Source organism: Primulina huaijiensis, chromosome 2 (assembly GCF_012295235.1).
Source record: "Primulina huaijiensis isolate GDHJ02 chromosome 2, ASM1229523v2, whole genome shotgun sequence".
In the NCBI taxonomy this organism is placed as follows: Eukaryota; Viridiplantae; Streptophyta; class Magnoliopsida; order Lamiales; family Gesneriaceae; genus Primulina; species Primulina huaijiensis.
In genome coordinates, this window is record NC_133307.1 from 25,656,264 (window position 1) to 25,678,335 (window position 22,072).

General features: G+C 33.2%; 4 protein-coding genes and 1 non-coding gene across 6 annotated transcripts; 1 reads left to right on the forward strand and 4 right to left on the reverse strand.

The window, feature by feature from the left end:
- Nucleotides 1-1,039: 1,039 nt before the first annotated feature.
- On the reverse strand, nt 1,040-3,783 carry LOC140970985 (protein CURVATURE THYLAKOID 1D, chloroplastic-like). Its single transcript, XM_073433009.1, has 5 exons — nt 3,531-3,783; nt 2,826-3,175; nt 1,542-1,646; nt 1,376-1,447; nt 1,040-1,269 (listed from the first exon to the last, which is right to left on the reverse strand). Exons 1-5 carry the CDS (start codon nt 3,679-3,681, stop codon nt 1,210-1,212), a joined length of 738 nt encoding a protein of 245 aa, XP_073289110.1. The 5' UTR covers nt 3,682-3,783; the 3' UTR covers nt 1,040-1,209.
- On the reverse strand, nt 2,161-2,253 carry LOC140971917 (small nucleolar RNA snoR128). The gene has a single exon (XR_012174391.1). It is a non-coding gene; the product is annotated as a small nucleolar RNA snoR128 (small nucleolar RNA).
- Nucleotides 3,784-8,725: 4,942 nt separating the features above from the next.
- On the forward strand, nt 8,726-11,380 carry LOC140960654 (cyclin-D4-1-like). 2 transcript variants are annotated; one of them, XM_073418908.1, is made up of 6 exons: nt 8,726-9,159; nt 9,605-9,709; nt 9,824-9,925; nt 10,151-10,352; nt 10,443-10,564; nt 10,781-10,867. In XM_073418908.1, exons 1-6 carry the CDS (start codon nt 8,830-8,832, stop codon nt 10,850-10,852), a joined length of 933 nt encoding a protein of 310 aa, XP_073275009.1. In that variant the 5' UTR covers nt 8,726-8,829; the 3' UTR covers nt 10,853-10,867. The 2 variants fall into 2 exon arrangements, with proteins under 2 accessions (XP_073275009.1, XP_073275006.1); XM_073418905.1 differs by lacking the exon at nt 10,781-10,867 and adding an exon at nt 10,932-11,380 and having other exon boundaries at nt 8,727-9,159.
- Nucleotides 11,381-15,391: 4,011 nt separating this feature from the next.
- Nucleotides 15,392-16,470, reverse strand: LOC140960675 (zinc-finger homeodomain protein 1-like). Its single transcript, XM_073418916.1, has one exon. It carries the CDS (start codon nt 16,414-16,416, stop codon nt 15,736-15,738), a length of 681 nt encoding a protein of 226 aa, XP_073275017.1. The 5' UTR covers nt 16,417-16,470; the 3' UTR covers nt 15,392-15,735.
- Nucleotides 16,471-19,863: 3,393 nt separating this feature from the next.
- LOC140960682 (zinc-finger homeodomain protein 1-like) lies at nt 19,864-20,864 on the reverse strand. Its single transcript, XM_073418927.1, has one exon. The coding sequence runs from the start codon at nt 20,809-20,811 to the stop codon at nt 20,131-20,133; it is 681 nt and encodes a 226-aa protein (XP_073275028.1). The 5' UTR covers nt 20,812-20,864; the 3' UTR covers nt 19,864-20,130.
- Nucleotides 20,865-22,072: the final 1,208 nt, after the last annotated feature.

Below are 22,072 nucleotides of genomic sequence, written 5' to 3' on the forward strand. Positions count from 1 at the left end.
AAATTATATTATGATTATTCACTAATTTCTATCAATATTATTAAATTAAACATAAAATTAAGCATTTAAGAAAAATAAAAAATATTATTTAAATTATAATTATAATTGTTATAAATTACTAATGAGTTGTGTGAATAATTCAATGGTGACTATTAAATTTTTTGAATAGGTTTCTTATGATACGGTCTCACGAATATTTATCTATGAGACGGGTCAATCCTACCGATATTCACAATAAAAAGTAATACTCTTAGCATAAAAAGTAATATTTTTTCATGGATGACCTAAATAAAAGTTCTGTCTCACAAAATACGACCCTTAAGACTGTCTCAAGTTTTTGCCATACTTTTTCTGTTTTGAAAATCATAAATGGACTGGTTATGATAAAATGGAAATAAAGACTTGGTCAAACATACTAATTGGCATTATTGTCGTCTTTAAATGAATCGGTGGGGTCAAAGTCACACGAGAAATAAATAATTGAAGTTCGGTTAAGAAATTAACACTAACTAAATAATTATAATTAGTCGGTGAATTAATCATTGTTTTTAATTATTATATAAGAGTCATCATGTGCAATTGAATATTCACCTAATGAAAATTGTTTTCAATTTAAAGGTCTCAAAAAAAATCCAGAGCAACAAATTTTTACTTAGTCATCCAGATTATCATTTTTTCCAGCAATATCAAGGAATTCGAATGAGGCCATTTAAACAAAAGAATTGTGATAATATGTAATTATTAGTAAATAAAAATAAATTTTAATAGGAAAATCACGCAAAAATAAACTGAATTCGAAGGAAATTGTAAGGATGATATCATTTGATGGTTGCTTGCATTTGATGAACTTGAAAATATTAATTACAATTTTTACGGATTAGAAATATTTATATTTTTCCCTGTGATGTCAAATGTCAACACTATTTTTACTAAGAAACCCCGATTAAACCTTCTCTCGTACAAAAGAAAAATCAACGAATCTAATCAAAAATATCTCAAGCATCAAAATAAATTTAAGTAGATTTTGTTACCAAGAAACTAAAGAAAAAGAAAATAATATAAGAACTCATCCACAAAATCCAGAACTTCCTTTTTACACGATATATATAACTTGCCTGCTGCAGAATATTTGATGAGGATTATATTTAAAAAGGAAATACATAAACTAAAATTTGTAATGCCTAACCAAGTTCAATTTCAATCATTCTCTTAACCAATAACCTCCTCCTTAAACTGCTTAACTCTAGCAACAAACTCCCCCCTTTTTTGCTGCAAAAAAAGAATCAATAGTAAGTGGAAAGAAAAAGGCTCAAATATAGAATATCTAAGGTGGGGAGAGGGAAAGGCGTTGAACGGAATTTTGTCGAGTGCCGACCTCGAAAATGAGATAGCGAGTGGTGAACCAAATCGTATAGCCCAGGCCCACGAGTTCCAACACTTTTGGGAGCTAAAATTTAAACCATCTTGCAAGTTAGTAACTTGGTATAGAGCAAGTGTAATTAGGAAAGGATAAAGCATAGACATAATCGAAGTGCACTCACCAAGGGAATAGAATCAATGGCACCTATGACGGCAACTGCTATCCTAAGGGAAATCAAGCCGCCAATGCCCAACGCAACAATAGAATATTTATTTTCATAATCGAACTGAAAGGGAAAAAAACAAAGATCAGAAATAAAAAATATACCAATCAGAAAATGGGAAGGTGGATACCTTCGCAGTCCGCAGAGACAAAAAATAAATCATCTTTATTACTCCTTTGTTATTGTTAAAGGATGAATATTCACTGCGGCAGCCACAGGATTACGTGTAAGATAGGGGGCGAGTAAGTGCCTTTTGGAGGAGCTGAAACTCAATTTTCCAAAGACTACAAATAAAACTTGAGGGATTTCAACAATTGTGAATTACAATTAAGAATCTTTTGGTAAGTAAGATACGCTCAAGTTCCAGGTACTGCGAACTTCTTTATGCAAGAATATTAAAATATCAATGTACCAATAGGCATTAAAGTTTATTAGAGAACCGCCAAATCTAAAGATAAAGTATACAAAGAAAAGATGAAATATTCGGAAGATAACAATGGTTGATGGGGCACGCTGGAAAACCATTCGAACCAATGAAGAATATTAGGACAAAACAAAAAAAAGAATAGCATAAAGGTTGCTCAGGTAACCGCTCAGGCTCGACATAATAGCCGATCTTTCATAAAGCGTTCAAAAGCTTTCATCATATTGAAATTACTCTTCATAGCAACCCAGCTCATATTATCAGCTAGCCACTTTCCAGCGAGAAAATGTCAAAAGGCAAAACAGGTAGAATCAGAAGGTACATGCTAGTGTGTTGGAGTGGCTCACAAACAGCGACTTGCGTTTTACAAGGAAGACTCGTAACATCATGATTTCAACTGTGGCCAAAGAACAAGGAATTAAAAAACAGGGTGCTGCCTTAAGGCAGGAGACAACTAATAGACTCAATAATAATAGGAGATTTGGAAAAAAAAAATCGCTCTTGCGAAATGATAGTTTCAATTAAAATGTCAGTTTTTCCTTATGCATTTTGCTTTTTGCGGAATTTAGAGGCCTGTGTAGGAAGAAAATTTGCTAGAGACAACAATCAAACCGAACCGACAAGTATGAGATCTGTAAAATGCAGAAAATCCTTCTAAAATGGCACTCATTTAATTTTTTAATCAATGGCCTGCGTTTTTATAAGCTGTATGTATAGCAATCAGCAACGACAATAAACTAACCTAAACCACAAATAGTATGGAACCATTAGGACATACTACGTGCAAGGACAACAAAACGAAAGACGTGAGAAAAAACCTTTATATTAAGGTCCTCCAAGAACTTAAGCAGTTGCAATGAATCATCTTCTTGTAGCACCGCATCAGGCTGATTAATGTAATCTTCCTTCTTTTCAACAGGCAGAGAGTCTACCACTTCGACTGTCATCGCACCTTCCAATTCTGGCTCGTCTTTGATACCGGAGGTTGCTTCAGTCACATATATCTCGGGCACGGTTTCCTCGGGTGTGGTTACCTCGGGAGCATCTGCCACAGACATTGTATCCTCAGGCGAGGTTGTCACAGTAGTCGTCTCATCGGGTGAGACTGCCTCATAAGTGGTTGCCTCAGTCGTGGAGCTGAGACATGAAATAATTGTGTATCGAGGTCCTGTTCACATGATTACAGGGAATAAGCACCTTCATTGTCGCAGTTAACGACAATGGATCACAATACCCGCAACAGGAAAAACCATCATACGAAAATCCTATTTAAATTAGATACAGAAGATAAGAACAAAACCAGTCCTCACCTGGAGCCATAGCACTTAAAAAACTTCGACGGCAGAAAATTCAGAAAGCAAAAATATTGATCCTGAATCATCGGTTCTCACGAGAATCCAAATAAATCTAATAACATCTACAGAAAAAACTAAAAAAATGGGAAAACAAACAAAAAAGAGTAGGCCAGCTAATTCTTTTCAAGTATCTCACATAAAAGTGGAAAACGAAATCCAATTGATTACCAGAAGTAAAGCGGGTTTGCTTCAGGTGGGCAGGACAAGGGGTACTGCATTTGATTGGGTATCGAATGTTGCTGGGAGCAATGTGCGGCGGTGGCGGCTTCGGCGTCTGAAAAAGGAGATTGGAGATGCCTCGAGCTGTGCACAGCTCCATGTTTTTTGAATGGACGGTATTATAGGAAAGTGGTGATCTGATAAATGCTAGGGTTTTATTGGGGCGATCGGATTAGGTTTCAATGCCGTGTTTGGTTTAGCAACGTAACACGTGGAAAATCAAAGCGGGACGCGATTTTGTTGGGTGGTTCCCAAGGAAACGGGAATAATTATAATATTAGTGTTCCTCGCCCAGCCAAAGGTCCGTGCAAGGAAGCAAGCAGTAACGTAAATGAATCAGATCGTTTATAAATTATTTGAATTTTTGTTCGGCGAAAAGTATATTTGAAATCGTTTATTAAGTTTATCGAATCGTGCTCGAATTTAAAGATATTCAGTTCGTAAGCTTGCGGCTCGAGCTCGACTCGTTTCTGTGGTTCGAGCTCGGATAGTTTGTTGGAAAATAACTCAAGTATCGGAAGACAATTTGCATTGTCTTATATCCATATATGAGTGAGAGATTATATATTAAAAAGACTATAAAATGATAAGCATATATACCCCTTAAATTCTCATATCTTATTCGGTCTTTTGGTTAAGAATGCTCTATGAGCTCAAAGACGAACTTGTTTAACGAGCTAAAAATGAGATTGTTTAACGAACTCGAAAATGAGCTCGGGCCAACCTCGTAAACGTGATAAACAAGCTATTAATGAACCAAACTCAAGCTATTCGCGAGCTTAGTAATTTCAAAACGAACAGAGCTCGAACCTCATGATAAAAGCTCGAATTGAGATCGAGCCGAGATCAAGCTTATGTATATCTTAAATGAGTCGAGCTCGAGGCTGATACTATTTGACTTAGCTCTGCTTGTTTACATCCCTAGATGTAAACGATTCAACTTATACGTGAATATATCGTGAACAACTTGGTCAAAACTCAATTCTAGCTTAGTTTGACCAAGTACAAGTCGATTTCGAGTAGCTCAACAATTTTTTTGAGTTAAGTTTCAATATCAATTATTTGTACTCGAGCAGCTTGCGACTAACAACACACACAAACACATATATATATAAGTATTAAAAATAAGGTATATTTTGGCGAATGCATGCTAAAATCCGAGTTGAAGATCTATATGCTAAAATTCATATTTTTATGCTCGAGTAACCTAATATATACATGCGTCAAGTTTGAGCTTAAAATGCATTATTCGCTCGAACTCGAACTCGAACTCGAACTCTAGTAGACAAGATTTAAATCAATTGAAATGGTACTCGCGAGCTCGACTGGACTTGTGTGCACCCAACATACATACATGTTAAAATTATGTATGAGGTTTAGAGATTATGTACAAATATAAATTTAACAAAATTAATCATTTTATGTTAAAGTGATATGATAATTTAAAAATTAAAAATTAGAGGTAATATGATTATTTAAAAATAAAAAATACATAGATATAACAAATAAATATTTTATTGAGACACGTTAATTATAATAATAGGTCGTGTTGACTTCGATGTCATCAATAATTCAATATATAGTGATTATGTATTTCATATAAATAAATCCATAAATTATTTATTTAATATCAATCAAATCATTTTAATAATAATATTATTATTATTATTTAAGTTATATTTTTACTTATATTTATTTATTATTAAAAATGATAAAATTATAATTTATCATTTTATCTGAATCTAACCTATCAATTCAAATATTGTTTATTTAATACAGTTTCATAGTTTACTTAAATATTTTAACAATTACGATTTTGTTTCTATATTCAATCTCTTCAATTTAACTAAACAAATTCTTGTAAATAAACAAAAATTGTATAAAAATATATTTTATGGTAATTTTAATTAAATAATTATGAAATGTTTTTATAATCTTCGTACTACTATTGGTTTTATATAAAAGTATACCATGTGTTAATATATAATTTAAAGCTAAGTTTTTATGATTACAAACTAAATTGATATGTTTTAATTAAGTTGATAAATGCATATCACCAAAGAAGTTTATTGAACAAATCTGAACTGACAAAAACTCGCAGAAAATAATTGATATGAAGTTCACTTATATCAATACACACTTATATTGGTATTGATTGAACTAAGTTGAACAAATAACAAAACGTACCAATCTGATTATTGATCTGATGACATTCTCAATAAACAACTAACAGTTATCTATTATCTATGTGAAAGATTTGAATATTATCTGCATAACATAATAAAAGATCCATCAGTTACTCTTCTCATCTAGTGTCCAAGAAAATTTAATTGGTCATTATTATCTTTGGATAAAGAACAAAGACATGTAACACCCTCTGCATAATTGTCTGGAATCCAACACATATGTGAGTGCTGTATTTATTTATTAACGTCAAGAACCAACAATTATAAAAGAGGATGTATCATAATTGAAGAAGACCATTATTACATTGAATATCATGAACATTATCTAAAATCTCAGCATCTCTTAAAAGAATTATTCTAAGTTGATTTGCACACGTCTCAAATTTTTATCAAATCATCTTAAGGATCACTTTGTGCACAATTTTGTTCTCATTTATTTTGTATACATAAGTTTTATTGTTGAGTGATAATCATTGTAATCATTAGAAGTTTGTTTCTAAACAAATTTAACTTTGTACAATTAGTTGCTAGGAGTTTCAGCTTAATAAAATTTTTTACCCGAGTTGAAGTAAGTTTGTACAAAAGAGTTGTGCCTATCAAATCTTCTGACGGAAGAAAGGGAGACGTAAAATATAAGTCTTTGAATTTTCATAAACAAATTATCGTCATTATTTACTTATAGTCATTTACTTTTATTTTATTTTATCCGATTTTAGAATTTAACACTCATTTTGTGTTTTGAGTTGTTTCCACTATGATGAGTTTAGTCCTTAGTTCTGATTGGAAAATTAACTCGAGCTGCTCACAACTTATGTTTTCTTATTTTTCGGTTTAATTTGAAAAAGTTTATTAACACCTCTTTAAACTTCTTTTTGATCTTATTTTTACATTTTGTCATCACATTTGTACTTGAGTACGTATATCGGCATTAGCAATACTTTGCACAAAGTATTCGTTAAATATTAATTTGATTCGTGTTTTTTTAATTTTTTTTTACAAATATAAAAAATTAAGTAGTACACATGATGAATATGATAATCTCCAGTCAGTATTAGTATAAGAAACAACATGAAATATAACATAAGATTTGATATGAGAAATCCCGTGGAAATAACAACGTCAACACCAAAAATCAAGATAGAGAAATGTGGTAAGTTTAGAAAAAGCAAGGTTGAAAAGGAAAAATATCTCAACAGATAAAGTTTGAAAAGTGGGAAATTTTATAAATGGCGAAAATAATAAGGGAATCAAATTAATTATCTTGGACTAAAATGTTTATATGTAAGAACAACTTTAAATTATATATATATAATTTTCAATGTATTTATCTCACTCGTTTCCCAATCAATTATTTTCCATCTATTCGTCATTGACCAGAAAAAATTTAATTCCACTTTCCCAAATAATTAAGGGCATTCCCCTCATTCAGAATTTCCAAAATTTTGTGTATTGAATGATTGAATTATTCTTTTTTTAAAACAATAAAAATTAATATGCTTTAATAATACATAATTATCTTAACTCAAAATATGCATTAATGCTTGATAAAAGTACCTCTACAACATTATCAAGATGCACAAACGAAAATTAGTTTTCTAATTATAAAAATTCGAACCAAACTAAATTGGTATTTTTTTAATTAATTAATGAATCAAAATAAACATAAACGAGTTATAGCCAAAACAAGCCAAGTTTTCGTTAGGTTTACTTGAATTATTATTATTGGAATTTTTTATTTTTATTATAAAAATCAAAGAGTTTGATTGTTTTAATATATAATTTAAATCGTTTGATATACTCTATACTATATTTTAAAATTAGGTATAATAAGATAAAAACACTGGGGCCGTAATATAATTTTTAACATACCTCAATCTATTTACTTTAATTAATTCCTCGGATACTCTTATTTACTTTAGTTAAATTTTTTAATTCAACTTTTATTTTACACATTTATTGTATTTCAAATTTCCAAATTTATTTAATTGTTTAAAGAAAATTTATTAAAAATCATAAAAATGTAATTTTTTTAAAATTTAATTTGTAATATATTTTATAAAAAATTACCTATAAAAAATAGAATGTTCACGCACACAACGTGTGTGGAAAAAACAAAAATAATATGTGCATATAACGCGTGTAGAGAGAACTCGGTGTTACAAATAACCACATGTCGTTTTGTGCAAAAAAAAAAAAATTTATTGTGCGTACATGCAACGCGTGTAGAGAACTCGTTATAAATAACCACATGACCACTTGTCAATATACACACAAGGTTCAAAGCATCAATACAATCTCTAATATTACAAGTATGTACATAAAATAAAATATAATTTCAGAATACTCAAATACAGTAAAAGTGTACATTAACAAATTCATATAATTTATTATATGAATTAAAACTTATGATATATATTATTTTGTTAGGGAAAAAATGAACAACGTTGAACTTAAACATGTTAATCCTCGTATCAATGATTTATATTGCACTTATATGATTCGACCCAAAATCAAAGATATGCATGTCAAGTAAGGGGGCACAAAACCGGATTGGTTCAATTTATGATAAAAACTCGAACCGAACCAATGATATTGATTTTGCAATATATTTTAAAAAAATAAAAGTTGAAAACCGACCATCAACGCCAAGCTGAACCGAACTAAACCGAAATTTAGATTTGATTTGGTATTTAATTATTGGGTTTGGTTAGCAATTTTGCAAAACTGATAAAATGATTTATTTCAAAAATTTATTAAAAACTCAACCGATCCGTATTTGCATTTTGATCACCACTAATGCGTGCTTTTTAGCAGGATGACTTATGTTGCACTTACTGCCTACTAGGCTCTTTTCTTTTATTGGAACTGGGTCGGTTTTCTTTACCCTGCCCGATTCCTCAGCCGCTGCGTGCTTTATTTTTGTATGTATTATTATATATATCAAGAAAACAACGAAAAATCACTGACATGCAGAAAAAGGTCCCATAAAAACCAATTCTTGGTGAGATTTTGACAACTTCCATTAACAACAAAAGCACATTCATTGAGGGGGTGAGTTCCCAATGGCCGATTGCAACAGCTTTGACTGTTCAGAGCCAGACTTGCTGTGTGACGAAGAAAATAGTGGCTTTTGCTCAAATGGTGGCGATGAATATGATGATCTTTTTAATCCTTTCAATGAACAAAACCATCGAAACAGTGAAAAAATTGGGCCAAATGGTGGATCAGAATCAAGGCCGTTGATTCCTTTCCCATGCCCGAGTCCAGAACACATTGGCTGGATGGTTGAAAGAGAAAGGGAGTTCTTGCTCGGAGATGCGTATCTCGAAAGATTGAGGAGTGGGGAGCTTGTTTTGGGTTTGAGAAAAGAAGCTTTGGATTGGATGTATAAGGTGAATCAGTTGCCATTCTTTTCTTTTTTCTTTTTTCTTTTTTTTCTTATTGCATTTTTGTGTTCACATAATTTTTCTTTATGATCAAAATTGAATTTTACGATTGTTAATTGGTTGAATGGGGTTTTTTTTCGTTTTAATTCATTTCGATCACCATTTTTGGGTGTTGGCGGTAATTTTTTATTGCTTTCATTTTCCAATTGTTTTTGCCAAAATGGGATTTTTCCCACACCAATTGGAATCATCTAAAATAGAGCAGATTCCGTGGTTAATTGGTTCTATGTTCTGATTTCTGGTAATTCATGCAATGGTTTCTCGGGAGCTTATCAACAAAAATGTAATACTAGAATCAATCACATCATTTTATTTGAAATAAAAAAAATTAACTGAGAATATTTATTTTTTGAAAATTCCATTGAATTCTTGCGTCATTTGTGTTTTTCAGGCTTGTGCTTACCATAAGTTTGGAGAATCGTGTCTGTATTTGGCTGTGAACTACTTGGATAGGTTTCTATCTGTATACAACATGCCCGTGTGTTCATCAGAAAACGTAAGAACCTATTGGATGTATTTGTCCTGCAATGGCATTTTGTTCATTTAATTGCATTTAAATACTAATGTCTTATATTATTGCCTGCCTATTTGTTTGCTTTGACGTGAACAGGGAGGTAAACAAAAGTGGACAACTCAGTTAGTAGCTGTAGCATGTTTATTACTTGCAGCCAAGGTGGAGGAGGTGAATGCCCCATCTACTCTTGGCATACAGGTAATATGCTCACCGAGTGATCCCCATTTGTCACGTGTGGATACCTATTTGACACAACGATTGAAGTGTGACAATAGCAATGCTATAAGATTTGAAATATTCGAGTTGTACCTTTGGATTGCCTTTTTGAATGAGTGATTTGATATTTTGATCATGGAGGAAAATTTGTTGTTATTTTGAGTTGAGAAAAGTGACTGCGACTGATGTTTATTCCATTCTTCACAGGCCGGGGAGACAGAAGTTGTGTTTCAAGGCAAAACCGTGCAAAGAATGGAGATTGTGGTACTGGAATACTTGAAGTGGAGGATGAAACCTTATACACCATGCGACTACATAGACTATTACCTTAGAAAGATTAATGATACTGAATTTCCACCAGAGTCGTTGATCTCCAGATCCGTTGAAATCATTTTAAGCACAATAAAAGGTTTGTTTTCAATTTGTAGTCAATTTAATACAATAATCTGTTCAAAGAATGAAGTGTTGATTCGATTTGTTGGTTGAGAATTCATTGCAGGTATCAATTTCTTGGGATACAGGCCTTCTGAGATAGCTGCAGCAGTGGCAGTGAATGTTTCAGGAGGGATACAAGGAATTGACATCGATAAGGCCCTGCCTCGTTTCATAGGGATTGAAAAGGTAGAATTTATGTTGTTCCCTAATATCAAACCTTGGACAGAACATTTTATTCCCATGTTTTGGTCGATATTATGAGATCTATGAATTTAGAACTCGGTCAAGTTCAAATAATGCAAGGATTAAACGAGTTTGATCTTCTGATTGTAACACTGAAAGTTGGTCAGATGGCTCGCTCATAAGTCGAACATGAAATACGTGAATTTCATACGACATTAGGTTGTCCTAGGCACAGCTCGAAGGCATTGTCAAATAGTAGCAGATCAGGTTTTCAAAGTAATATTGATGTAGAAAATTCAGTTGAGTCTGAGGCTGGAACACCCCGAGTACCTTAAATCCAAATTCAAATATGACTCGTTTAATTTTGCAGGAAAAGTTAGTGATGTGCCTCGAATTGATTCAAGATTTGACATCAAATAGTGGGGTTTCATCATCAGTGCCCCACAGTCCAATTGGGGTCTTGGACGCCGCGTGTTGGAGCTATAAAAGTGATGGAACCACAGTTGGCTCGTGCCCAAGTTCTTCAAACACGAGCCCCGACAACAAAAGGAGGAAACTCAACCGGACTACATCCAATTCTTTAATTTCCTGAGCATGTAAATTCTATATATATATTTTTTTATCATTCAGCCGGTTAAAATCTTATTTGCAATCAGCATGTTGTCGCGTAAATTACATACAGCATAGTCGTTTTCCCCTCAAGGATCACATAGTTGTTTGAAAGGGTTCTATAGGTTGGTTGTAAGAGAAAAATACAGTATGATGCGATGCGTCTTGAGTTGAAAAACAGAGTGGACAATCCAAGAAATATAAATACCTTTTGGGATTTGTTTATAGATATGTGATATGCGTTGTGTGTGTATTTATTATGAAGTAATTAACAGTTAGATTTCAGTCGAGGATTATAACAAAATAATAAATTGGGAAGATTTGGTGTGATTGGCTCAATTTGCATGTTGTGTCACAATATACTGAGACGTCGAGACTTACCCACCCTGACTTGTAAAGATACATCAAGCGACGTGGTTGTAGACTTAGATGACATGCTCCTATTGGCCGGTATTCAAGATTGCTGGGTTGGGCTTTTTGACGCCAGTCTGGGCCTACAATTTATATATAGCAACCTCAAATCAGCAACTTGGAAATTGAAATTATATTTAGTTTTTATAAATATAATCATCATCTCGGTGTTTATGCAATATTAATAATTCACGAGCATCATTTAAGGCTTTTAAATAAAAAATGAACACTTAAGTTGCTTCATTAGGACACAGCTCGAGCTCGAGCTCGAGTTGTAGTAACCAAGGGATTGAGTTGTCGAGCCTATACATGTGAGGTGCAATTGTCTCACGCCATTATGTGTGATTGTTTATGTGAAGTAACGATCAAATTATTGTATTTGTGTTGTTGTACGATTTAAAATATGCATGAAGTAAGAAAAGAGTCATGCGAACAACTCACCACTCTTCCAGTGCTGGATGACGGAGACATGAATATGATTCTACCCGGGCTAGAATTTTACTCAAAACTCAATTGCGCCATTGGTTTACTGCCTGTAACGAAGGGTTAATTATCGTGTCAAAATATAATGCACGTCCTTTGAAATTAATATTTTCGGGGAAGAATTAATACACAGTGAAACGTTAAAATGTCAGTCGAGGAGTTTAAGATTCGAGGGGAGCTTGAAACGTATGTGGAAAGGGAATTGGTAGAGGGAGATCAAAGAATATGGTATATATCATCTAGCCCTAAAGTTACACCAACACAAGAAACCAAAGCATTATGACCCAAAGGAACAAATTAAAAATACCAGAGAATATATGTCTGAGCTGAACATAAACATTAGAATTGAAGGTGAAACACGTACTATGAAATCAAGAAAGAGGGATCGAGGCCGATAAATCGTCCCACGCTCAATAGCGACACTAAGTCTCAACCAAATGTAGGAGGACATTATGCAGGCACTACTCTTCCTCATCAAATGAAGTTCTTCAAGTGGGAAAAGAGTCTTCCAAAAGGATCGAACCCATCGATTTTTGTCGAGAGAATCCTTCCAAAAAAGTCTGTCGGGTATGTTCATTCTAGTACAAGACACGGTTGTCCTGGAAAAAACTTCAATTCAGGGCTAAAAAATGAGGTTAATTCTGAAGCTTGGATGGAAATATTAGGGAATTTGGCATGTACATGTTATATAAGTGAAATTTGAATAAGTTATTTGAGTGTGTGCCCAAACAATAAAGAGCGCTAAGGCATTCGCTTTTTTCATGTCTTGCATGCGAAGATGTGGAAATTATACACATTAAGATGTATAATTATAAATTTCATTGCCATAAATAGTGAAATACTTTGTGATCTTTATTATAAATAAGCAATGATTTTTGTCATAAATTTAAAGCAAAAACTTGTGTGAGACGATCTCACGGGTCGTATTTTGTGAGACGAATGATATCTTATTTGGGTAATCTATGAAAAAATATTATTTTTTATGCTAATAATATTACTTTTTATTGTGAATATCGGTAGGGTTGACCCGTCTCACGGATAAAAATTGATGATACCGTCTCACAAGAGGCTTACTCTAAATTTAATGGCGCTATACTTTTCACAATGCTTATAAATGATCAAAAATGAAATGAAAAAAGTTACATGGACGGAAGAATTTTTGAAATTTTATCGAGACCCCTTTCTCGTGAGAGTTAATTTGGATATTATAAGTTTTGCATTTTAATATCTTTACCAATTTTAGTTTCATAAGTTTGTCTCTTTCGAATTTTAATCATGTCAAGTAACAAATTTAAGAAATATTATCAATTAAAATTTGTAGTGGCAAACCAGATAATTTAATGGCAAAAATATCAAGTTTGCTGCTTGATTAAGAATGCACATGTGGTGGGAAAATAAGTAGGCCGCTAATTAGGATTGGGCAGAAATTCCAAAAATTTAGCATCAGAATATCCAAAAGTCTGTACGATTGATGAATAATTTCAAGTGGGACATGAGAGATCTCTCATTATAATTTTAAAAAATCTATGTCGAAGCAATGGTTCAATTTGCAAATGATGTAAAATTTTGACTAAATTAGCCCTCATAGGGTGGACCACAATTCGCAGTGTGCAGCTTTAGCTGATACACCAAATCACATATATATTATTACAAAGAAATATATGCAGTGCATTTTGTGTTTACTACACTGTTGCAGTTGTCTATCACGGGCGGGCAACCATTCTCATTCCCTCTCAAATTTTAGAACTCCATTCTATATATATTTTTTGGTTCTGATTGTGGTTCGTAGGAAGAAACAAAAGTCGCCGTAAACATAATTTTTTTTAATGAACATCTTTCTTTAATGTGCTGTTTTATTTTAAAAATTAGTACATTACTAGCTGGTTTGTTAGCGGTGGGTGCCAAAATGCATGAAGCTGGAAACATTCGGTGGTTAACACGTAAGAATGGATTGGGGCCACCTGTCCACAGCTGCATTCGCATCGATAATATTTTGGATAAGAAATTTCAATTTCGTTTCTACAAAATATATATAAATATATTTTTTTAGTTACGAAAGATCTTTTGAAAGATTTATCTGAATCATATATACCATTAAAAAACTTTTGAAAATCAAGGGAATGAAATAATCATGAATTATGAATGCAAAAATTCAAACTTTGCATCCAAATATGAAGAGTTTGAGCAATAAAACGGAAAATGAACAAAGAAAGAGATAAAGACAATGATTTACTATAATAAGAAATGTTATATATGGAAAGCTCTGCGTAATCTCTTTCTTTCCCTATGTGCACGCTCTTCTCTTTCGTATAATAAAGCTAAATCGCAAAAAGGTCCTCACACAATAGGAATTCTCAACTCAATGATTTTCATGTAAAATTTTAGCTACGAATATTTATAAATATAAAGGGTTTTTTTTTTTTACTCGAAATTCCAACCTAAATACAGGCAAACTGTTTATGAGTACTTGTTATTTGTGGAGGACAACTTAGATCAATTAACCAGTGCAAATAGTCCCATGTCTTGTCTTATATCATACAATGAACTAAATCATTATATTTAAATTATTAAACAAGATATAAGGTAAGGAAAATTAATGTAATTTTTACACGTTTTATAACATACAAAATGTAAATAACCCTACTTCGAAATGTTTAACTGATACATAGTATCTAACTATCTCCCCATATACTCCAAGGTAATATATCATATGTTTTTGGTACGTGACGTGAGATATGATCGTAAGACGTTGATATCTAAGATGAGTGATAGATAAAAGTTATTTATGAAGTGTGATTAATGTAATAAGGTGTTGGTGCGTAAGTCGAGAATGAAATGAGATGTCTAACAATCAATACACATTTTATAAATCACGTCAAACAGCATCTCCAGCAGATAATATATAGTCTTTGAATTTTAAAATTGCAAATAAGTAACATTTATTTGATATGAATATATATATATTTAATTCTAAAGCATACATACAGAAGTCAATGCAAACCCCGAGAAAGAATGCAGGCATTCAGCAGTAGTATTGCACCAGAAATATATACACTAGAAAGGTATGTAGAATCATTAATCATGTTTTTACTCGCCTTACATTGAATTAGAAATTTTGGAGGTACATTCTTAAAAGAGAGTCAGACGGGAGTAAAGATATATGTAAGTATTTCACATGTAATATAATATATATACTAGCTATGACTATGGTATATTGAAAATTATTAATCGGTCTTAAGATACCCTATATACACATATATAACCATGATCCACAAGATACACATATCTAATGCAGTTTCGTCTCTAGTTGATGGTCCATGAAATTTAAACAAAAAAAAAGGGGGGAAGAGTAATGCGATTTCTTTATTTTTTTATATAATTAAATAGATTTTGCACCTCCAATGATGATGTAAATGAGAGCTAAAGAAGGAACCAAACATGGAATTCTAAGCAATATGGGAACAAGTTGATCTTGAACTACTTATATAAATTTGAAAAAGTTGAAACGAATATCACAACTTGCGAAGAATTGATCTTGATCAAGAAACCTTAAGTTGTCCATCTTCTAATTAGCTAAAGTCGTCATAAAATAACACAATTACATAAACATACGATGCGATGCAGCCAGCTTCTCAAATAAATTCCCCTAAAAAATCTTTGGTATGCCAAATTTAAATTTTCTTACCAAGGGTGTTCTTGTTGTTATGCATCCACACTTTGAACACATGCCTCTTGATTCCAACTTCATTGCAGATCTGCTGCACCGTTTCTTCATCTTGCTTCTGAATTCTCCACCCTAAACGCTCTGCACAATCCAGCATTTTATCCTTCTGGTCTTGTGTAAACTTCGTTCTGAACCTTTTCTTGGCGGAGCCGCCACTAGGGTTTGAATAGTAGTAGTCTTCCATTTCATCTCTGGACCCGCCTCCGCCGCCGCCGGAGCTGGAAGGAAGCGCCAGCGGAGCCACTGCTTGGTGTGGTGGTGCGACATGGAGGTAGCCTGTTGGGGTTTTGTAACTGAAATGGGCGTGTGGGTGGTGGGTCAAGAGTAGTTGCTGTTGTTGTTGATGGTGGTGGTGGTGATGGTGGTGGCCGAAAGTATCGGTTTCCTTACGGTGGAAGTTGCGGTGGCAGTTGCAGGCGGCACATTTGAGGGCGTCTAGGGTGCCCTCATCCCCGGCCGCTATAAACTCGCCGCAGCCGTCCACTGCCTTGCCACCTATACCCACCGCATGGTTTTTCAAACATTCCTTGTATCTGGGCTTCCGGCGTTGCGGAGAAGCGGCGTCCAGTGGGCTGGGCGGCAACCCAATCTCTTCTTCGTGTGCGTCTGCTTGATCCTCATATTCCATCCTGTTTTAGCTAATTTCAACGACGTTTTAGATATTAGATTCTATCACTTGTATATATAACATAATAAAAATAATTTTGTTTTTTGTTTACTCTTAAAAAACAATTTTTAAAATTCATAAAAAGAACCTGTTGTGCTTTCTTAAGAGTCACTATTTATCGGATGTGTACTGAATAAATTTGCCATATTTTATTTTATTATTTCTCTAATTATGTTGGTATACTGATAAGTGTGAGGCCCAGGTTCAACACCAACACCAACACATGCCTATCAAGTTCAAAGAGAATGAAAGCAATAGCAACGGCACAGAATATCAACTTATGCAAATGCAACTGTGTATTTGAAATTACATTTAATTTTTACTTCACTTTTCAAATCAAATCTAATCACAACCTTACATTATTCCCGACAATGTTTGAATGTTTCTTTTTTAAATAATTGTTAGGGGAATTTATACTAAGAAAAAGTAAATAAATAATTGTTAGGGGAATTATTGGTAATTGATTAAGTAATAACATTTTTACAGCACTGTAAGAAATATATTTCCAACTGTGGTGGAGTGTTTGATAGTTACAGTACAGTACTGTATACCTGCACTGCCACAGATTAAACAATACAAAATCACTTGCATCAAAGGGTGGCGCGTGAAAATGGACCCATTCTTTTTAGGACAAAATGGTCGGATTTTGGATTACAAGAAGGAGACAATATATGATATATATATATATATATATATATATCTAAAAGTAATATGTATCCTCATTTCTTTTTTCTAGATTAATTCCCTAGCCGTTGAAAATATTTAACAAGATATTTTTCTTCTTACTAAATACGTTATTTACATAATAAATACAATTATTTTATTAAAAATATATATTGGATTTTATTAGCTCATCAAATTGTGTGTTGACATATGTAATGGGCCATAACAAAATAAGACCCAGGAGTTGGAGCCCGGCCCAGCGGATTGGTATAGAGACAAGAAAAATGGCAAAAACTCTGTGTCATTTCCATTCTCTGTCACACGTTACCTAAAAGCTCAATCATGCAATCTCTTTGCCCATTCTTAACACTGCAACGTCCACGTCTCCTCAAAACCCGAAACCTCGTTTTTTTTTTTTTTTTATACGGGTGTCNACTTTTCACAATGCTTATAAATGATCAAAAATGAAATGAAAAAAGTTACATGGACGGAAGAATTTTTGAAATTTTATCGAGACCCCTTTCTCGTGAGAGTTAATTTGGATATTATAAGTTTTGCATTTTAATATCTTTACCAATTTTAGTTTCATAAGTTTGTCTCTTTCGAATTTTAATCATGTCAAGTAACAAATTTAAGAAATATTATCAATTAAAATTTGTAGTGGCAAACCAGATAATTTAATGGCAAAAATATCAAGTTTGCTGCTTGATTAAGAATGCACATGTGGTGGGAAAATAAGTAGGCCGCTAATTAGGATTGGGCAGAAATTCCAAAAATTTAGCATCAGAATATCCAAAAGTCTGTACGATTGATGAATAATTTCAAGTGGGACATGAGAGATCTCTCATTATAATTTTAAAAAATCTATGTCGAAGCAATGGTTCAATTTGCAAATGATGTAAAATTTTGACTAAATTAGCCCTCATAGGGTGGACCACAATTCGCAGTGTGCAGCTTTAGCTGATACACCAAATCACATATATATTATTACAAAGAAATATATGCAGTGCATTTTGTGTTTACTACACTGTTGCAGTTGTCTATCACGGGCGGGCAACCATTCTCATTCCCTCTCAAATTTTAGAACTCCATTCTATATATATTTTTTGGTTCTGATTGTGGTTCGTAGGAAGAAACAAAAGTCGCCGTAAACATAATTTTTTTTAATGAACATCTTTCTTTAATGTGCTGTTTTATTTTAAAAATTAGTACATTACTAGCTGGTTTGTTAGCGGTGGGTGCCAAAATGCATGAAGCTGGAAACATTCGGTGGTTAACACGTAAGAATGGATTGGGGCCACCTGTCCACAGCTGCATTCGCATCGATAATATTTTGGATAAGAAATTTCAATTTCGTTTCTACAAAATATATATAAATATATTTTTTTAGTTACGAAAGATCTTTTGAAAGATTTATCTGAATCATATATACCATTAAAAAACTTTTGAAAATCAAGGGAATGAAATAATCATGAATTATGAATGCAAAAATTCAAACTTTGCATCCAAATATGAAGAGTTTGAGCAATAAAACGGAAAATGAACAAAGAAAGAGATAAAGACAATGATTTACTATAATAAGAAATGTTATATATGGAAAGCTCTGCGTAATCTCTTTCTTTCCCTATGTGCACGCTCTTCTCTTTCGTATAATAAAGCTAAATCGCAAAAAGGTCCTCACACAATAGGAATTCTCAACTCAATGATTTTCATGTAAAATTTTAGCTACGAATATTTATAAATATAAAGGGTTTTTTTTTTTTACTCGAAATTCCAACCTAAATACAGGCAAACTGTTTATGAGTACTTGTTATTTGTGGAGGACAACTTAGATCAATTAACCAGTGCAAATAGTCCCATGTCTTGTCTTATATCATACAATGAACTAAATCATTATATTTAAATTATTAAACAAGATATAAGGTAAGGAAAATTAATGTAATTTTTACACGTTTTATAACATACAAAATGTAAATAACCCTACTTCGAAATGTTTAACTGATACATAGTATCTAACTATCTCCCCATATACTCCAAGGTAATATATCATATGTTTTTGGTACGTGACGTGAGATATGATCGTAAGACGTTGATATCTAAGATGAGTGATAGATAAAAGTTATTTATGAAGTGTGATTAATGTAATAAGGTGTTGGTGCGTAAGTCGAGAATGAAATGAGATGTCTAACAATCAATACACATTTTATAAATCACGTCAAACAGCATCTCCAGCAGATAATATATAGTCTTTGAATTTTAAAATTGCAAATAAGTAACATTTATTTGATATGAATATATATATATTTAATTCTAAAGCATACATACAGAAGTCAATGCAAACCCCGAGAAAGAATGCAGGCATTCAGCAGTAGTATTGCACCAGAAATATATACACTAGAAAGGTATGTAGAATCATTAATCATGTTTTTACTCGCCTTACATTGAATTAGAAATTTTGGAGGTACATTCTTAAAAGAGAGTCAGACGGGAGTAAAGATATATGTAAGTATTTCACATGTAATATAATATATATACTAGCTATGACTATGGTATATTGAAAATTATTAATCGGTCTTAAGATACCCTATATACACATATATAACCATGATCCACAAGATACACATATCTAATGCAGTTTCGTCTCTAGTTGATGGTCCATGAAATTTAAACAAAAAAAAAGGGGGGAAGAGTAATGCGATTTCTTTATTTTTTTTATATAATTAAATAGATTTTGCACCTCCAATGATGATGTAAATGAGAGCTAAAGAAGGAACCAAACATGGAATTCTAAGCAATATGGGAACAAGTTGATCTTGAACTACTTATATAAATTTGAAAAAGTTGAAACGAATATCACAACTTGCGAAGAATTGATCTTGATCAAGAAACCTTAAGTTGTCCATCTTCTAATTAGCTAAAGTCGTCATAAAATAACACAATTACATAAACATACGATGCGATGCAGCCAGCTTCTCAAATAAATTCCCCTAAAAAATCTTTGGTATGCCAAATTTAAATTTTCTTACCAAGGGTGTTCTTGTTGTTATGCATCCACACTTTGAACACATGCCTCTTGATTCCAACTTCATTGCAGATCTGCTGCACCGTTTCTTCATCTTGCTTCTGAATTCTCCACCCTAAACGCTCTGCACAATCCAGCATTTTATCCTTCTGGTCTTGTGTAAACTTCGTTCTGAACCTTTTCTTGGCGGAGCCGCCACTAGGGTTTGAATAGTAGTAGTCTTCCATTTCATCTCTGGACCCGCCTCCGCCGCCGCCGGAGCTGGAAGGAAGCGCCAGCGGAGCCACTGCTTGGTGTGGTGGTGCGACATGGAGGTAGCCTGTTGGGGTTTTGTAACTGAAATGGGCGTGTGGGTGGTGGGTCAAGAGTAGTTGCTGTTGTTGTTGATGGTGGTGGTGGTGATGGTGGTGGCCGAAAGTATCGGTTTCCTTACGGTGGAAGTTGCGGTGGCAGTTGCAGGCGGCACATTTGAGGGCGTCTAGGGTGCCCTCATCCCCGGCCGCTATAAACTCGCCGCAGCCGTCCACTGCCTTGCCACCTATACCCACCGCATGGTTTTTCAAACATTCCTTGTATCTGGGCTTCCGGCGTTGCGGAGAAGCGGCGTCCAGTGGGCTGGGCGGCAACCCAATCTCTTCTTCGTGTGCGTCTGCTTGATCCTCATATTCCATCCTGTTTTAGCTAATTTCAACGACGTTTTAGATATTAGATTCTATCACTTGTATATATAACATAATAAAAATAATTTTGTTTTTTGTTTACTCTTAAAAAACAATTTTTAAAATTCATAAAAAGAACCTGTTGTGCTTTCTTATGAGTCACTATTTATCGGATGTGTACTGAATAAATTTGCCATATTTTATTTTATTATTTCTCTAATTATGTTGGTATACTGATAAGTGTGAGGCCCAGGTTCAACACCAACACCAACACATGCCTATCAAGTTCAAAGAGAATGAAAGCAATAGCAACGGCACAGAATATCAACTTATGCAAATGCAACTGTGTATTTGAAATTACATTTAATTTTTACTTCACTTTTCAAATCAAATCTAATCACAACCTTACATTATTCCCGACAATGTTTGAATGTTTCTTTTTTAAATAATTGTTAGGGGAATTTATACTAAGAAAAAGTAAATAAATAATTGTTAGGGGAATTATTGGTAATTGATTAAGTAATAACATTTTTACAGCACTGTAAGAAATATATTTCCAACTGTGGTGGAGTGTTTGATAGTTACAGTACAGTACTGTATACCTGCACTGCCACAGATTAAACAATACAAAATCACTTGCATCAAAGGGTGGCGCGTGAAAATGGACCCATTCTTTTTAGGACAAAATGGTCGGATTTTGGATTACAAGAAGGAGACAATATATGATATATATATATATATATATATATATCTAAAAGTAATATGTATCCTCATTTCTTTTTTCTAGATTAATTCCCTAGCCGTTGAAAATATTTAACAAGATATTTTTCTTCTTACTAAATACGTTATTTACATAATAAATACAATTATTTTATTAAAAATATATATTGGATTTTATTAGCTCATCAAATTGTGTGTTGACATATGTAATGGGCCATAACAAAATAAGACCCAGGAGTTGGAGCCCGGCCCAGCGGATTGGTATAGAGACAAGAAAAATGGCAAAAACTCTGTGTCATTTCCATTCTCTGTCACACGTTACCTAAAAGCTCAATCATGCAATCTCTTTGCCCATTCTTAACACTGCAACGTCCACGTCTCCTCAAAACCCGAAACCTCGTTTTTTTTTTTTTTTATACGGGTGTCTCTATGCGTTATCGGAGAAGAAGTGAACTCATGGTACAAGAAAGAAGATGTTCGATCGCGTGAATATTTTAATTCAAAATAAATGTGTGAGGTTGTTAATATTTTTTGTTTTGAAATGAAATGTTCA

Bases quoted from the DNA above. Each gene is read 5' to 3' on its own strand.
- LOC140960654 (XM_073418905.1), top strand. From the start codon at position 8,830: ATGGCCGATTGCAACAGCTTTGACTGTTCAGAGCCAGACTTGCTGTGT. The intron at 9,710-9,823 runs GTAAGAACCTAT...TGACGTGAACAG, and splicing joins CCGTGTGTTCATCAGAAAAC to GGAGGTAAACAAAAGTGGAC. The intron at 9,926-10,150 runs GTAATATGCTCA...CATTCTTCACAG, and splicing joins CATCTACTCTTGGCATACAG to GCCGGGGAGACAGAAGTTGT.
- LOC140960682 (XM_073418927.1), bottom strand. From the start codon at position 20,811: ATGGAATATGAGGATCAAGCAGACGCACACGAAGAAGAGATTGGGTTG.
- LOC140970985 (XM_073433009.1), bottom strand. From the start codon at position 3,681: ATGGAGCTGTGCACAGCTCGAGGCATCTCCAATCTCCTTTTTCAGACG. The intron at 1,448-1,541 runs GTGAGTGCACTT...TTTAAATTTTAG, and splicing joins CCATTGATTCTATTCCCTTG to CTCCCAAAAGTGTTGGAACT. The intron at 1,270-1,375 runs GTCGGCACTCGA...CTTTTTTTGCAG, and splicing joins CTCGCTATCTCATTTTCGAG to CAAAAAAGGGGGGAGTTTGT.
- LOC140960675 (XM_073418916.1), bottom strand. From the start codon at position 16,416: ATGGAATATGAGGATCAAGCAGACGCACACGAAGAAGAGATTGGGTTG.